Source organism: Carettochelys insculpta, chromosome 8, assembly GCF_033958435.1.
Source record: "Carettochelys insculpta isolate YL-2023 chromosome 8, ASM3395843v1, whole genome shotgun sequence".
NCBI classification, from domain to species: Eukaryota; Metazoa; Chordata; order Testudines; family Carettochelyidae; genus Carettochelys; species Carettochelys insculpta.
This window is the reverse complement of record NC_134144.1, coordinates 50,462,268-50,480,352: the sequence shown is the minus strand read 5'-3', so window position 1 is coordinate 50,480,352 and position 18,085 is coordinate 50,462,268. Positions and strand designations below refer to the sequence as shown.

Here is an 18,085-nt window from a genome sequence, read left to right as displayed (position 1 = left end):
TCGGAAAACTTGTTTGGATTGGGATCCACTGATGCACAGAAAAACCAGTTGGGGACCACACAAAAGTGAGAACCAAATAAACAAATAAAAACCTCATTAGCCTGGCCCCCAGCTGGAAGCAGGGAAAACAGGGATACTCACCTCACTCCCCTTGAGCTCCAGCCAAGGCTCAGGACTTCTTCCAAGGCAGGATTAACTCTTCTGGTGATCTGTGACTAATAGATTTTGTGGGCCCCCTTGGGCTTGGGGAGGGAGGAGGAACATTAAAAATGAGGGCTTCAGTGTACAGGAGGGGCTGCTGGGGAGCATGATGGGGAATAGTGGTGTCTGTGTGAAGCGGGTGCAGGGTCTGTGTAGGAGAGATGCTTCAAGACTAGGGAGAGGTGCAGGCTCTAAACAAGAGATAATATCAGTACCGAAGTGGGGATGCAGAGTCTGGGCCAGAGGTAGGGTGGGCAGGAGGTAGGGTATAGGAGTGCAGTAGCAGGTCTGGACAGGAGGTGGAGTGAAGATTGGTGGGTTGGGTGAGAAGTTGGGTGCAGAAGCAGGCTGGGGATAGGAGGTCTAGGCAGGAGAGAGGTGCAAGAAGGGCCAGAGGATTGGGGCACTTATCTCATGCAGCTTCCAGGGGGCAGAGGGTGGGGAGAACTCCATGCCACTGTGCACTTTCAGGTGCTGCCTCCCATTGGCCATGATTTGTGGCCAGTGGGAGTGAAGGCAGGGGTGGAGCCTGCAAGTGAGCAGGGACAAAGCTTTCCTGTGCTACTGTTCCCTCAGCTGCGGGAAGGGGAAATGGCTGTGCACAGAGCCACTTCCTTCCCCCTGCTGTGCAGAGCCTGCAGGAAGGATGTGACTGTTAGTTCCCCCTCCCTGCTGTAAGTAGTAATACTACCACATTGTGAAAGTATCATTGTGCTCATTGTAAAACTTGAATGAAATATTTCATTTAATTCTTATCTATGTATGGTCACTTTTATTGATACAATATTTCTATATGCAAATTAGCTCCATTGAAAATGAAGTAAACTGCATACTAATGTGCTTTCTAATACTTCGTTTTTGAATGCAGTGCTTGTACCCCAAATTCCAGTTCATAAAAGCTTTAAACTTCCTTGTAGGTAAAAATGACTCTAATTTTAGTCCTTAGCAACTGCTATATTTCACTATAGTCAGAATTCTGGGGGTGTTTGTTTTTGGTCTACTCTAAAATCAGTACCTCTGAGAGTACACTGGCTCTCTAATAAGAAGGTGGGGTGTTAATTCCATAAGAAACTGGAAAGCAATCTTGGATCTGTTGCCTGACAGCAAATACCCTGGCTTCTACCCTTATTTTCCTTGGAAAATTTCATTCAAATTTTGAACAGAACCAGTAGTTCTTAGATTGCATATTTCTAAGATAGCAAAGTTGCTATATGTATAATCAATAATGCTGTACTCAGAGGAGGGTTTAAATGGTCTGATGTGAAGAAGTCATGGGTAAACCTCTGTTCTGGCATTTCCCAGTTTGAGTTCTTGACCTAGCCACCTATTACATTCTTTTATATAGCTTTTCTCATATAACTGCTGGGGAAAAATGTGATCAAGTAGAATCATACTGACCCCTGCATAGTTCATCACCCAGGCTTGGGACATTTAGACACAAAGCATACACCTCCTACCACTTGGAGTAGCTGGCAACTGGACTTGGTTGTTGCAGCTGCTATTGCAGAATGAGACTAACGCTTTTGTCAGTGAACTTGACAGCTATTTGCTAGACAGCTTGGAAATGCTGAGACTCAGGTATCCTGGAGTCCATTTCTGATTCTAGAGAAGAGTTTGATTACAGGGTTTGTCCACCCATTCATCTGTCTACACTTGGGCTCTCCCAGTCTATGTCCTACTGTTCTCACCCCTCTGCATTTCATTCAGGTTGGTTACTTCTCTGTGGCACTTGTGCACCAGCAGAAGGAACATTGAGCGCATGGGAGAAGTCTTTTTGCACTGTTTTGTTGTTACACCAGCTCCCGGACTGCAGGGATTAGGGGAAAAGTCCTGCTTAGTCACTTTCCAAAGATGGTTCATGTACTGCCTGTTGGCTATATAGGAGTGCTGAGGGATGACATATGCTCAGCAAAGACAGAATCTTGTTCGAAGATGGCAGTTAAATTCACCAAACTTCTAGTGAATGCATGTGACCCCTCCTTATCAAATTTAAGTCCCTGCATCAAAACAAGGAGGTGCTAGAATAGTGATGGGCAACCTAGGCTAGTGAGTGGGCTATATGAGTAGATCTCCTTTGTGTCAGTGGGCTGCAAGGTTGTCGTAACCAAGATGACCTCTTGGGATACAGTAATTGATCTATAGTCCTACTTACAACAGCTTCAGTAATAAATTAAGATACAGACTGTTACTATTTTGAGTGGTGGTTGGTAGCATTAGCTGGTCTTTTTGTTAATCCACAGGCACCATGACTCTGAGCAAGCTTGTGGCTGTGTGAGGGAGGTAGGGTGGGGCTGAGCTCCTGCCTCCTGTGATGAAAATCAGCTCATGTGTCACTCTTGGCACCTGTGCCAGGGGTTGCTGACCCCTGCTATAGAACCTCAGTAAGCTATAAATTGCCCACCAAACGTGCTAGAGGCTCTCAACAAAACAGGTTGAAGAATTTATTCAGTACAGGCAATCAACATCTTTTGCCTAATTTTCTTGTGAATCCGTTGAACTGATTTAACTAAAGCTCTTCTTCCTCCTTCCATCTTCCATCCTCCAATCTGAGGCAGACAGCTGGCATGGAACATTTCAGTGAGTGGATTAAGTTTGGTAAAATTATAACCAACTGCAAAAAGTTCATGTAGTGGAAGGTTACAAGGCACCCTTCAGTAGTCTCATTTTGTATGTTGATTTTTGTTTTAGGGAATGGCAATGCTCTGTGAAACAATAGAGGAATGTTGGGATCATGATGCAGAAGCCAGGTTATCAGCTGGTTGTGTAGAAGAACGAATTATTCAGATGCAAAGACTGACTAACATTATAACAACAGAGGACATTGTGACAGTGGTCACCATGGTGACAAATGTTGACTTTCCTCCCAAAGAATCCAGTCTATGATCGTTGCACTGGTTATGCATTCTGACCAACAGGACTCTGCGCTGGAGCTGCTAAAGCTAATGAGACTGCTTACCAGTTGTTACTTTCTGTGTGAAATGAGGAATGGTAAGTCTTTTGGGAATGTCAATAAGGAGACTTTTTTTTCCAAACATGAATACATGAGACTTTACTCCATTCCCAACCTGAAGGACGTTGACCTGAGAAGTGACAAAATGATGTTAAGGAACTTTAAATGAAGAATATGGACCTATCTGGGTTAATCAAGTGTTTTAAAACTGACATCAGATTTCTTAATATCTGTCAGAAGAGACTAATTCCTTAAATGAACTACTGGTATTTTTTTTTTAAATCAAACATTTCATTTCAGATTTTAAAAAGGGTAACTTGTTTTTATCGCATTTGCTGTTGTGTTTATATAAATGACTATTGTAATGCCAATATGACACAGCTTGTGAATGTTTAGTGTGCTGCTGTTATATGTACATAAACAAAGTAATCAAGTGGGATATAGCAAAGAGGCTTCCAAGCATTACTTTAACCTCCCTCAACAAGGTATACCTCAGTTCCACGTCTGCTAAATTATGAGATTGACAACACTAATGATTTGAATAATAAATTGATCCATGTTTTGTAAATGTTGTATTACAAATTCACTGTTATTTAAAAAAGGGTAAGCTAAGCTTCATGCCAACAGTAAATGGCCATTCCTAAAGCAGTGTTTTATCCCTTTCTTGTGCTAGTGTGTGTATAAAAAGTGCTGGGTTTGCAACAAAACTTTCTTCCTGTTTTTAGTTTAAAGCTCTTCATCTTGCCTCCAGTTCCCAAAATATTGCATACATTTTATTTTTACTAAATATTACTTAGGTTTGCTGTGTCTGAGGAATATTTGAAGATTTAAGCATGACTTAATTTTATGTGAGCTATGACACTGGAAAGCTCTTAATTCTTATTCTTTCTAAAGCAGGCTTTTCCCCTATTTATGTATATAAAAAGTTCTTTGTAGTGTGTTTTTTGTTTCACTAAACAGTATGCAGTGTTCTGTCACTGTTTCAGGATCACCTCAGGAAGCTTTATTACCCTCGACTCCTCACTCTCTCTGCTTTGAGATTCGCAACTTCTCTATACTTTAAGCTTGGTGCCATCTTGTCTGAGTGATTGATGTCTGTGATACAGGAGTTCACCATAATCACGTTAAAAATGATAGCCACAGACTTCTGACATAATGGCTTAAATATTCAGGGATAACTTTAGTTGTTAGGCTATAATTTCAAATGTGCAATGACTATTTAGAGGTAACAAATAGCAACATAGGTAGCATACTCTAGCAAAAACGAATAAAATTGTTTTCACAGCTGACTCCAACATTATATTTAGGGTTTAGGAGATCATGCCTTATACACTATGTAATGTAAAAAATCTGATTTGACCATAGGTGCCAAAGTGCTTTTCAAAAACAATATTACAGTAGTTAATTGATCCTTTACATTTATACAGGTCAAACTAAAAAACTTAAACAAAAACTTTCTAAAATACTCAAGTAAAAAAACAATAGCCAGTATTATACTGTGTATTTTTGTCAGGTCATTTTTTAAAACCCTGCATTAGATTTTTTAGGAAGTTTTTAATGTCACAATCAGGAGCTCACTGTGAATGTTATCTTTAAACAGTTATTTGTAAAAACTATAGAATACACTCAGTTTTACATATAATATGCACTTAATCTCTGGGAACAATAAATTTGCTTATAAACAAGACCTAGGTCACCATATTCTAAGCAGGGAGGAGGAAGAAGGGTAATAGTAATGTTACGCTAGCATACACTTAATACTGTTCTGCTTGCTGTTTGTTTGTCACTTATTCCTAGGGTTTCATGACAGCCATAAGAATCCCTGCTTTAATGGGTTCTTGGTACTGGTAGGTGCAACTTGCTCATTTTGTTTATAAAACAAACTACTCATGCACCCATTTTATTGATCTGGATTTTTATTTTGCTTCCATGTTCAGTGCAAGGATATGTATCTTAAACATATATCAAGTGATCATGGCTAAAGAGAGAAGAACAAAGTCATATTTTACTGAACCATTTTTTGCTCTTCGAAGTTGAAACTCCAACACTAGCAAAAGTAGAAGGACGGCATGGATTGATACAAGATCTGTCATCAAGATCAAAGGTGAAGTTGTACATAGCTAAGGTCACAAGTCAGAATGAGCCTTGCATCTGCCATGCACGATCCTTGAACTTCTGCTGGTACGGGCCCTGATGGCCTGGCCATGTCTGGGGGCTTCTTTGGTGTTGCTAGTGCACATTGTGTTTGCAAGTGATGTAGGGGAATCACAAAACCCTAACTTGAATGGGATATTTTTCATTGAAATCCCCCACAGTGTGTGACTATTGTACTAACTGTATTTTCTGATTTTTAGCAGCATAGTACAGTATCACACTGAAAAGGATGTTTATCGTAAAAGTGTTTTTATAACTGGTGAAATAATTAAACTTTGGTGAGCTGTACTTAAGACTTCTGTTTTGCAGGGCATTTTAACCTATGTGTGTTCCACTTGTAGTACAGTAAATATAGATGATGTGCAAGTTAAAATGCTTGAGCCAGACTCATGAATGAGGATAAGAATAAGAACTAAGCTAGTGAAGATATTCTGGCATTATTTACTAGCGTAAGTAGTGACCGTTGTTCCTCTTTGTACTTACAGCATGTGTGGTGGTGTATATGTACATGTATGGTCTATTCCAGTGGTTCACTGTGTATTTTGGCTTGTGAAGAACAGTGAAGTCCCTTGGCGCTCACTTCCAACTTGTTGGCTCTGCCTATTTAAATAATTGCTGTGTAACTGCCACAGGACTAATGGATTAGCCAGTTTTTGGCTTTACTTGAAGTCCTAGCCTTGCATTTTTTAGTTTGTGTTAGATACTAGGAAACTTTTTATACCAACTGATGCATGACTCTTCTTTCTACACCTACTACTACATGTACCTGAGCATTTCAGAAGAGACTGTCTCAAATGTTGGAGTTCCTGGGCTAGTATTGTCATTCATGGTGGTGGTCTGAAACTATATATCAGGACTGAAATTCACCCCTTCATACGTTCTATTTGAAAACACAAAATTAATGTAGGAGGAGCTTTTTAAAGAGTCTTGGCATGCTAGCTAAAATGTAAACACACCAGAGTGAATATTTCTTGTTCATGGTAGGTTTCAACAGAACTCATGATTGTAGTTTCACAAGTGAGTTTACCAGTTTGATCTTTTCCCAGTTTCTCTTCTGAGTCTTTTTAATGCATTTATTTTTATTAGGAACATTTGGTACAAAGTGCAGAAAGCTAGGTGCAGGTTTATGGGCAAAATGATACAAGTAGCATCTTTGGTGGAACATCATTTACCTCAATATTTCAACCAGCAGTACTTTTTTTTAAATACAGTCTCAGTCCATATTATTCGTTACCTCTCAAGATATTGGTAAGCAATTATTTTTAGCTTTACTCTGTATTTGTCAGTTTTGGGCCCAGGTTGTTGTACTACTGTCAGATTATACTTGCTATTTTTCTGCAAGTATCAAAAAACAAAACCCCAGGCCCAGGATAAGTGATTGTTAAATATTGTACAAATAAAAATGTATGCTCTTTCTGCTCCTACCCCAAAACTTAAATAAAAATTAAGTGACTACTGTATTTGCATATGCCTTTTGTCAACTTTTCATATCTTCTCTAGAGGTTTAAAAAAAATTGTGCTGTGACACTTCATCTTCAGAGACATTGCAGCACAAAAAGCTTAAACGCCGCCCTTGGGGGGGAGGAGCAACATTTTACATCACTACAATAGAGAAGCTGAGTAGAGATTATGTTGCATTCTTGATACAGAAAGTAATCATTCCCATACATTACTTGCTATCCTTTCCTAACAGGAAGGAGGTAGAGAACTGAAGTGAATTTTGTCAGGATATTTGTTAACCAAATTGCTACAAATGACCACTAGGCATTTTTTCCCTGTGAGCAGGAATAGAGTTTCAGAACTGAAACCAAGTAAAAGGTCAGAAGAAAGTAGGGAAGGCATTTTACTACAGCTGCTTTTCTTATAGATGTTCATAATTTTGGGTTTTATTACCCTCTCCCCTCCCCCAGTAACAAGCAACAAAACACCACCACATAACTGGTTGCTTGAACCCTGTAGATTTGTTTGGAGGTGGGCAACTTCAGGTGTTGCATCCCCTCAGCTTCTACCATGGAAAAAAGTTTACTGGTGTTTATGTACCACTGGGCTATTACTTATCCCCCTTTCCCTTTTCTGGCATGTGTTCTGCCTTTCAGATTATTACCACCCCTGCTTGTCAGAAAATTGCAACAGCTGATGATCTGTAGGAGTGATGGGCACTACTACAGCAACAGGGTTGGCAGGGACTGACCCAGTGAAAGTGTTGCACCTTATCTTCTGCAAGTTCTGTCAGCTGAAGCTTCCCTAAGTATTCCTTGGAAAGGGGTTCAGACTGCACAGACATTAAATCTCTAAAAGGGAATAAATACTTACTTTAACTATTGTTGAAACTGAAAATTTGAAGTTAAATCATCATTCTGGTAGTTCCTGGAGCCTTGCTGCCCTCTATGAACCCCATAAACCATCTTCAAGTCTCCTGCCTCCTAATGCTAAGTTTAAAGGGTAGTTGCTGTTTAATAACTTGAGTTAGAATGAGTCATTAACCTTCCATAGTTGTAGGCATGTTAGATCTAAACATAATTCAGCTTTTGTCTGAAAACACCAAATATTCATGTATATAAATCAAGCCCCAAATCTCTCATTTTGCACATGATCTTCAATCTAGTACTGCATGTTTGTTTTTCCATGCTTGGGTTTTTCTGAGATGGATGCCAGTATCATTACAGATAGACTAGGGAGAACTACTGATACCCCTAATCAATGAGCTCAAAGAGGTGAAAGACTAAGACCCTTCCATTCTAAAGTTCAGGCTGCTTTCATGCTTCAATGCTCAATCATTCTTTCTTGCACTTAATTTCTAGCTGAAAGTGGTTAGATGGGACTTCATGGGATTTTAGCAAGGTCCGCACCCTTCCATTATAGCATCACTTGAAAAGTTAACAGCACTGCTCTTGTATACAGCTGGTTTTCATTGGAAGAAAATACAGCCTACAGTTTGCAGGCTTCAGGGTATTGTATGACCAACACCTCATTCAGTTCTCTTATTTAAAAAAGGTAGTTTAAAAAAAAAAAAAAAAGACTAGTACCCCCTAGTACAGGTTCACCCTCTCTACTCTGGCACCCCCAGGACCTGACTGGTGCCAAAAAATAGAATTTGTTGGACTGTAGGTCAATATTGTCTAGCTGCATTACCAATATTTCCATTGCTTATGGGGCTCTTAGACATTTAAGGGTAAATTACAGCTAAACAGTAGTGGGCAGGGAGAGCCAGGACAGCTGGCTATAAACAAGCTTTATGGGACTGTCAAACTTGGCCACACCAAGTCATCTAGCTAACTAAAACTATATCTGATTACAGATGCTGCTGGACAAGACAGTTCCAGCTTAGAGAGGTTCAACATGTATATGCTCCTGACCAGTGTTTTCTCTTTTATATCTATCCCTGTGCTGAATACATTTGTGTACAAAACCATGTGTGGCTATGTACCACCCATAAAAACAAAGACTAGACACTTGTGTATGGCACCTACAGGGCAAATAAAAAAAATATATACAGAACAGTCAAACCCAAGAAACAGACTTAAAATAACATTCAAGAGAATATGCTTGTTGCACGAAGTACCATGTAGTAGGAACAATACTACAAATCTATGATGGAAGGTGACCGCCTGTATGGTGTGCAACAATGTGACTATGTTTGAAGCATTTAAAAGGAATTTATGTTCCTTGCTTCACTGCCTCTTGTTCCTAAAGAGTTAAACTATAATCCATCATGGATGCGTAAACTACTGCATTAGTTTGGGAGGTTCAGAATCAGTTTCAAGGTAGAGGGACTTCAGGGTTTTACTGTCTATCAACATACAGGCTTCTTAGCTGCCCAGCTGTGTCCGCTTAAGCCCCAGCCCTCTGTGCCCAGACAAGAAGCTGCTGTCTCAACCAGGCTATCTTCCTACAGCCAGAAGTTGCTTGCATGCCTACTAGCCTCAACTTAGCGCTCTCTGCCCTGAAAAAAGGTTCACCTACCTTGAGTCAGAGTTGGACTCTGAAGTGCAGCCCTCCCCCCTTAGGGAAACACAGTAGAACCAACTTCTAGCCAAGCTTGACACCAGAAAGCCAGCTGTCCAGATGGGGAGACTGGTTTAGACATGGCAACCAATCACCTGAAAAGGAGGGAGGGGTAGCTGACTACCAACTTAATGAATGGGGCACTAGGTGAATCTCTTAGCCAGGGCCCTGCATGCAGCTTCTGAGGGAATTCTCCGCCAAAAAGTAAGTTCAGCACAGTTAAGATTCTGCAAATTTTATTGGTCAAACAAATAAAGGCTCTGATAGTCTGTACAAGGACATGCAATCACCCTGCAGCCCTCTTCTCCTATGAACTCTGGAGAATCTGCACCTGACACAGTCCAAAGGCTGGCTTTGCCCCAGGAACACCCTTGGGCCCAACCCCTCCCAGGCCAAGCACTAGCAAGATCTAGGGAAGAGGCAATAGGATGAAGGGGCAGAGGCTCAGGTGAAGGTGGCTGTGGTTCAACAGGGGGCTCCGAGTGCCTGTAGGTCCTTGATCTACGACACTACCTAGAACTTTATGTTCTAGAGCCTTCACTCTTGCAAAATGACTTAGGCCAGCTCCTGCCACCATCGTATTGTTTCTAAAGTGATCAGGATTTATACCAGACTTCATAAATTAGCTAGATACTGATGAACTCTACATATCTTTTCAAAGGTAAGGGAATATCCCATTCTTCATACGGTCATGACTAATTTAGCTAGAAGACACAGGCCTATACCTGTGAACCAGACATTCCTGGTACAGCATTGTATGACAACTGTATAAAGACACCACTATTCCTATTATTTTTACGGGGTGTTAAATTTAAAAACAGGTGATGTGCTGCAAGACTGCTGGCCGTTCACAGGTGGCGCAGCAATGGAACCACCTTAAATTTCAGTTTGAAACTGGACTTCATCATCCCCCAGCTTTCTTGGTATCAGGAAATATGATTAACATACTTTTAACTTCCTTAAGCCACATGTCTGATCTGGGATCACCCAGGGTTTGGACCCTTGGAGTGCCAGCACTGACTCCCTGAGCCTTGTGGGCTAGATCCAGGCAGGTTGGGGGAGGGAAGGGCAGCAGCAAAGTACTTGTCTAGAAGTGCACAGAGCCACATGCTGCTGGGGAAGGTAGACATCAAGCTTAGTATGTTTAGCCATCAAATCCATTTTCATTAACAACTTCAAACTCAGTTTCTTTAAAAGTTTAGTTCACCCTATTTTTCTGTTTCAGTAGAACGAAACAGTCCTTACCAGCCTCTGACCCCCTTAAATAAAAAGTCCTTTTGAAATTTTATATCTTGTAAATGCTATCCGTTTGTCCTTCGTGAGCCCAAGTTGTGCAGTAATAGGATGTACTATCATTCTTAGGTTGATATGACAGATTAGCTCAACTATCATAAGGATTTAAATTTGGGGGGGAATTTGGACTCAAAATTAGGATCAGCATGTAATTCAAAACTGGTAGACATCTTTCCTGTCATTTAACCAAGTATTCCCCTCATCAGTAGCCAGCAACCTGAACAGATTCCTGAAAAAACGTAAATCCATCTGAATATGGCATTTAACCAAGAAGTGTTTTAATTGAAGGCTAGGAAGAAATCCTCCAAATCTGATACTGGTATTTAGACTTCCTGAATTAATTACCATAACATTGTAAACATCTCATTCAAGTCTACTTTCAGTACGAGGAAGCACTTTCAAAAAGTCTGCTATATTTAAAAAAAAAAAAAAACTGTATAACTTCAAGAGCATAATTTCAGTGGATACTGCTCAAAGCACAACCACTTTACTATATTTCACATGCATTAATAAGTTCCAGACAGTTCACAACCAACTCAGTGAGGATGTTGCCCATTGTTTCACATCTGTTGGACAGTTTGGATATACCTGCAAAGCCTCCATGATCTGATTACTGTCCAAAAGCAATTTCATTAGTTGATATTCTCTCTGGGCACGCACAGATGGTCCGTCTACTGGTTTTATTAATTCCAGTTGTATCAAGTGTTCAAAAGCCTAGGGTGGAAAAACAAAAACAAAAAGCCTGGGTAAAACTTTGTAAACATTTTCCAGACTAAGGCTACCAATCTGAATACCTCATTACGATATATTATAAACACATAGAAGTAGTAGCAACTGCATAGACTGAAATACAGCTGCTTATACTTCAGTTGCTCAGTTTTTGCAAGAACAAGGACATTTAAGTTTTCTGAGCTTAATATATTAACTGGAATTTTTCAGTGTGACTAAGCAGAATACATGTGGGTATACAAAAAGTTCTTCATGTTCTCAAATCTTGTGCACACAGCTCGAGGGTTGTTTAATCTTGACTTTCTTTCTAGAGCTTCAGAAGATCCATACAAGTTTGAAAAAGTTTTCTAGTTTTGAGTGTAATTTTTGTACTACCTCAGTAAGCACAGAAGATAATGTTTTCAAACACTGACAAAACTAACTTGTAGAGTTATGAACTTACTTGACTGCTCAGTTTAAATAAGACAGCTTGTTTAAAAGTGAATAGTGAGCTGGCAGTTTCTAGGGCTCAGCTAGAAGTAGAGAATTGAAAAAGGTGGTCTCAAGTCATTAGTAGCATTCAAATTATAAAAATTTAGTGAACACTTCAAAAACTCACATATATTTCATTGAGAGTTAAGCCAACTCAATGTAATTTAAAGATGGTCAGATATTAAAGGCATATATTATATCATGTCATTACATTTAATACAATACAAATTATCCTTTTGTTTTGACAGTGTCTATTGCATAACTCTGTCTAAGGAAGGAGATTCTATGTTTGCAAACTTAATTCTGCATTTCCAGATTTGATTTCTCAGACTTGAATAGGAACAGCTAAATTGATTTATCCTATCAGAGAGACCACATGGGTGGTGGAGATGCCTTTCAATTTGGGAAAGACTATTTCTGCTCCAAAAGTGTAGCAGAAAGTTATCACTTATCACAACTTAGAATTATTTCAGAAATCTGCATTACTTGTAACACTATAAAGCCAAGCTCCCTTAGTAAAAGGACACTAACCCTACACCCCAGAGCAAATAAACTTAAAATCCTCTTTATTAATTCCACAGGGGGAAAAGCATTTTTTATAATATCAAGTAACAAGGTTTTGGTTCCTCCCAACAGCTCAGTCAAGTGCTGTAACCTTGTGGAAGAGCAAAATCTCTACTCAAGTGTAAACACCCTCTCTGAACAATATTGTCCACAGATGTGGTATGACGACTCTACAGGCTTCTTGCTCTTTTCCAGGCACAGCCAGACCTACTTATCACTGTTAAAAGGTTTAGCCACACTTGATAGTGCAATCAGTTTGACCTGTATTGATTGCTTTGGAACCCCCAGTTCTCATCCACTATGCTACATTTTGTGAGACCAGAAACTGAAGTTGAAGGGCTAAGACACTGGAGTCTCATCCAAATCTAAAGTAACAGGAGAGATAGCCATGCTAGTCTACATACTATCAAAACAAAAAAGCAGTCCAGTAGCACTTTAAAGACTTTCATGGGACAGACCCACTTCTTCACATTGTTCTGGTATGGCTATGGTCTGAAGGAGTGGGTCTGTCCCCCGAAAGGTCACCACCTAATAAATTATTTTGTTGTTCTTCGAGTGTCCCCGTGGGTGCTCCATGTTAGGTGTCAGGCTCACCCCGGCGCCGCAGTTCGGATCTGCCAAGCAGTTTCTGCCGGACCGTGCATGCGCCGGTGCATGCCGCTCCCTTGCGCGCTCCTGGCCACGTGCGCAATCCGGTCCCCACCAGTTCCTCTTTAACCGCCATTGACTGCAGACGGAATTTGCTCAGGCTACGGCCAGAGTTAGCGTATTTAACGTTTTTAATTGTTTTAAAGTTTCTTCAGTCTTAGATTAAGTTAGTCGGTGGTTGTGTTTTTTATAAAAAAAAAAAAAAAAAAAAAAAAAAAAAAAAAAAAAAAAAAAAGGGAATTCACAGCTTCCAACCTAGTAACAAGCGGAGCACCGGAGGCCAGGAGTCTAGGGCCATTAGCCCTCCTACCAGGGCAGGCTTTATCCGAGAGGAGAACAAGCACAGAGAAGGTGCTAAGTACCCTATTAACAACTCAAAGACTCACCACCATGTCCTCTTCAGGATTCAAGAAGTGTGAGTCATGCCGCGAGGCGATGCCAGCATCTGATGGGCACAGTCAGTGTATAAGGTGCTTGGGGGAATCCCATGTCACTCAGAAATGTTCCTTCTGCGCCAAGTTAACAGCCAGAGCAAGGAAGGACAGGGAAATGCAGCTGAAAATGCTGCTGTTCAACAAGGCCCTCCAGCCAGACGTGCCGGAGCGGCCGCAGCAGGAGGCACCCTCCGGGGCCCATAAAAGGAAAGCCGCGTCCCTAACCCCATCAGCGCAAAAACAGAGAAAAGTCTCCCCAACCCGATCCCTGCCAGCAGCAACAGGGAGCGGGACAGGTGGAGTGCACAGCCCCCAGCCGCAGCTATAGCTGATCGGCAGCGGCACAGAGACGCACGTGGCGGAGGTTCAGCCTCCAATGATCAAACAGCCGCCCCTCACTGCTGGCAGGGCAGCAAACAGCGGCACCAACCCCCGGGGAACCAGCGGCGCAGGCCTGCTGAGGAGCGTGCTGAGCGCGCTGCAGACTACAGGGCCGAGATCCACCCCCACAGAGCCACCCACACAGGTGAGGGGAAAGGCAGCACAGAAAACACGGCACCGCAGTCCCTCTCCAGACAGGGCTACAGAGCTGCTTTCTCTGAGCCCTCTGCTCGTGCTGCGGACTCCAACGAGAAGGCAGGAGTCACCCCTAGCCTATCCGGAGCCCCCATCTCCATTTCTACAGCCAGCCTCCCCATGGCTTGGACCACCTTCGCCCTTCTTGGGCTTCAAGCCATTTGAGTACTGTCACAAATTGGTCTCTCCAGCGTCCCATGTCTCCAGAAGATCTCGCTCCCCCAGACGTAGGGGGTATGCACCAAGGGAGTGGTCCAGGTCACCATCCCAGGAGCAGTGCCCGTGTTGCCATGGTCGCCCCTATCATGTGGGGCATAGACACCATAGGCATACTACCAGGGACAGATCCCCACAGACGGTACCGTATCCCCAAGGGCAATCGCGAACGGGGACAGTGACTCATATCTCAGGGGGAGTTGGTTCTGGAACCCCGGGATTTTCCCTCACAAGTTTCTAGCGAGCGGCTGTACCACCGTCAACAGGACCCGGAGGGGTCCAGACAGGCGTACCCTAGTGGTTCCTCGCTGTCCTCCCCAGACGAGGCTAAGGCCCCAGGGGGCGTCCATCCTTTGGACGATCTCAAACAGTTTCAAGAGCTGTTTAAAAGGGTGGCCTTCACGCAAGGCATCCAAACAGCAGAGGTGCAAGAGAAGCACCATAAGCTCCTTAAAAATCTGAGACCTCCGGCCTCCTCTAAAATAGCCATACTGCTTGACGAAGCAATCTTGGAGTCCATCACCACGATATGGCAGACCCCTGCGACTATTCCACCTGTCCATAAGAGAGCGGACAAGAAATACTTCGTGCCGGCGAAGGGCATGGAGTTCCTATTCAGCCACCCGCAACCAAAATTCTCTGGTGGTAGAATCGTCTCAACAGAGATCAAAAACGTCTCAGTTCAAAACAGGGGGAACGGACAAAGATGCCAAGAAGCTAGAGCTGTTCGGCAGAAAGGTCTACTCCTCCTCCACTCTACTGTTGAGAATGGCGAATTATGCAGCGCATCTAGCGAACCACAATTTCGACAACTACTCTAGGTTAATCTCCCTCATGGACTCGCTTCCAGAGGACAAGAAGCCGGTGCTCAAGGCTATCGTGCAAGAAGGCTACGCGGCCTCGAGGACGGGAATTCAGATCGCCCTGGATGTTGCGGACACAGCAGCATGCTCAACAGCTACAGCAGTGGTAATGCGAAGGGAGTCCTGGTTCCAAACATTGGGTATACCGAGGGATCTGCAGGTCAATATCGTTGATCTCCCCTTCGACACGCAGAAGCTGTTAGCTGAATCAACTAACTCAGTCCTTCATTCCAGTAAAGACTCCAGAGCCACTCTTAGGATCTTGGGGATCTACACCCCTCCATACAGAAAGAAAAAGTACTACCCTCAGCAAAGGCGGTACCAGTATCAGCCACAGTGTCCCCAGTACCACAGGGGTTACGAGCACGGGCTACATCAACAGCATCAACAATATAGAACTCCCAGGCAACGTTCCCAACAGAGCCATGTGTCCTCGGGGCAGGGCCAAAGGCCACAAGTTTGACACACAGATCCAGGGCTGCGTCATCACTACCATCGCACAATGTCATCCAAAGCATAGGGGCAATGGAAAGAGTGCCGGAGCAACTGCAAGGGAAAGGGTTCTACTCCAGATACTTCCTCACGGAGAAAGACAGGAGGCTGGAGGCCCATCTTAGATCTTCGAGGCCTCCACCGGTACCTGCGCAAGCGACGCTTTCGGATGATCACAATCGCCTCCATCCTTATGGCACTGGACGATGGAGACTGGTTCCCAGCCCTCGACTTACAAGATGCATATTTTCACAGAACTATCCATCTGGCTCACCGACAATTCCTCCGGTTCATGGTAGGCAAAGAACATTTTCAATACAAGGTCCTACCGTTCGGCCTCTTCTCGGCCCCCAGAGTCTTCACCAAGACCTCGGCAGTGGTGTCAGCCTACCTGCACAGACAGGGGGTATTTATATTCCCGTATCTGGACGACTGCCTACTCAAAGGGGCCTCGAAGGAGGAGGTACTACGCATGATACATGTCACAGCAGGCACGTTCTCTTCGCTCGGCCTGGTTATCAATCTGGCAAAATCAAAGATAGACCCCACAAAGGACATAGAGTTCATAGGGGCACGCATAAATTCTATTACAACGAGAGTATCTACCAGAGACACACTTTCAGGCCATTGGCTCCCTCGTGCAAGTCATCACCTTCAGCCCTACGATGCCGGTTCTGATGTGCTTACAGCTGCTGGGCCACATGGCAGCAGCGACGTTCGTAGTACAGAACGCCAGGTTACACATGCGCAGCATGCAGCACTGGCTGGAGAGCGTATACAAACCGGCAGCACACACCGTTCGCAGGGTGGTGTCGCCCACGACAGAGGTGCGCAAATCCCTGCAATGGTGGGTAAACCCCAAGAACATGCTAACAGGGGTACCCTTCCACCAACCACAATTATCGGTTTTTCTTACTACAGATGCCTCCCTCACAGGGTGGGGAGCACACATGGGCGAAGAGGTGACGCAAGGGCTGTGGTCCTCCACGGAACAGTCACTGCACATAAATATACTGGAGCTCAGAGCAGTGTTCAACGCCTGCAGACACTTTCGAGACCATATACAAGGCAAAGTAGTCGGGATCAGTACAGACAATACCTCCACCATGTTTTATATAAATTGGCAAGGAGGAGCTCAGTCCCGTGCCTTATGTGCGAAAGCAGTCCGGTTGTGGAACTGGTGCATCGCCAACAATATAACCTTGAAAGCCTCATACTTACCAGGCGCTCACAATGTGAAGACAGACCAGCTGAGCAGGCGTTTCGCACTCACGCACGAGTGGCAGATCCATCCCGATCTGCTATGACCAATTTTTCACGCATGGGGGCTTTCCCCAGATAGACCTGTTTGCCACTCAACAGAACACGTGCCCACGATTCTGCTCCACAGCAGGACTGGGACGGGGGTCCCTGGGGGATGCATTCGTGATCTCCTGGAGGGGCCCCCTGCTTTACGCTTTTCCTCCCACAGTGCTGATCCACAAAGTCTTGCAGAAAGCCAGGAGGGAAGGAGCCCGAATGATCCTGATGGTCCCAACGTGGGATCGACAGCAATGGTCCCCCCTACTCCTGCGCACGTCGGACCATCCACCAATGCCCCTCCTGGTGGCGCCGGATCTGCTCACGCAAGCCCAGGGGTCCATAGTGCATCCACACCCCCAAGGCCTGCGACTACAAGCGTGGTTAATCCATGGCTCAGCTCCCTAGAGAGCAAATGTACGGAGGAAGTGCAACAAGTCCCATAAAGTAGCAGGAGGACTTCCACCAGGAAGACCTACAAGCAGAAATGGACTCGCTTCACGGCATGGTGTTCTACCAAACAGCTAGCCCCCCTTTCGGTGCCTATACCCGTAATATTAGAGTATTTACTGGACCTCAAGAGAGGAGGACTCTCACTATCCTCGTTAAAGGTCCACCTTGCCGCCATTTCGGCGTTCAGACACGAAGAGGAAGGGCACACGGTGTTTGCCCATCCCATGGTTACCAGGTTCCTCAAAGGGTTGGTAAACCTATACCCCACTCGGAAACCGCTTCCACCTTCGTGGAACTTGGACCTGGTGCTTAATGCGCTAATGGGACCACCGTTCGAGCCTTTAGCCACGGTTTCCCTCCGCCTCCTTACGATAAAGGCGACCTTCCTTCTCGCAATCACATCAGCTCGCAGGGTGAGCGAGCTTGCGGCAGTTATGGCAACGCCACCCTGCACTGTTTTTTCCAAAGAGGCGGTAACCATACGGCTGCATCCAGCCTTTGTTCCTAAAGTTTCTTCTGAGTTTCATATTAACGAACCTATTGTTTTACCCTTGTTTTATCCAAAGCCTCATAACTCTAACAAAGAGGCGCGCCTACACCTCCTGGACGTGAGGAGGGCGCTAGCCTTCTATATAGACAGGACCAAGTCCTTCCGGAAAACGGATAGACTCCTAGTCTCTCTCGTTCCCAAATCGAAAGGAGAAGGTCTCTGTTCGCAGAGAATCTCGAAGCACATC

The 18,085-nt window shown here is 43.9% G+C and overlaps 2 protein-coding genes across 8 annotated transcripts in view; one reads left to right on the top strand and one right to left on the bottom strand.

Annotated features, from left to right (window-relative positions):
* Positions 1 to 6,760, top strand: part of ACVR2A (activin A receptor type 2A) — a 110,856-nt gene extending 104,096 nt beyond the window's left edge. The window contains exon 11 of the mRNA XM_075002099.1: positions 2,890 to 6,760. Coding sequence (XP_074858200.1) covers positions 2,890 to 3,084 — 195 coding nt within the window. The 3' untranslated portion in view covers positions 3,085 to 6,760. The remainder of the gene's footprint in view (positions 1 to 2,889) is intronic.
* Positions 1 to 18,085, bottom strand: part of ORC4 (origin recognition complex subunit 4) — a 92,035-nt gene that overhangs the window by 28,262 nt on the left and 45,688 nt on the right. For 3 of the 7 annotated variants that reach the window (XM_075002102.1, XM_075002100.1, XM_075002106.1), the window contains one exon: positions 9,419 to 11,317. In XM_075002102.1, coding sequence (XP_074858203.1) covers positions 11,129 to 11,317 — 189 coding nt within the window. In that variant the 3' untranslated portion in view covers positions 9,419 to 11,128. The other 4 variants (XM_075002101.1, XM_075002103.1, XM_075002105.1 and 1 more) reach the window with 3 other exon arrangements.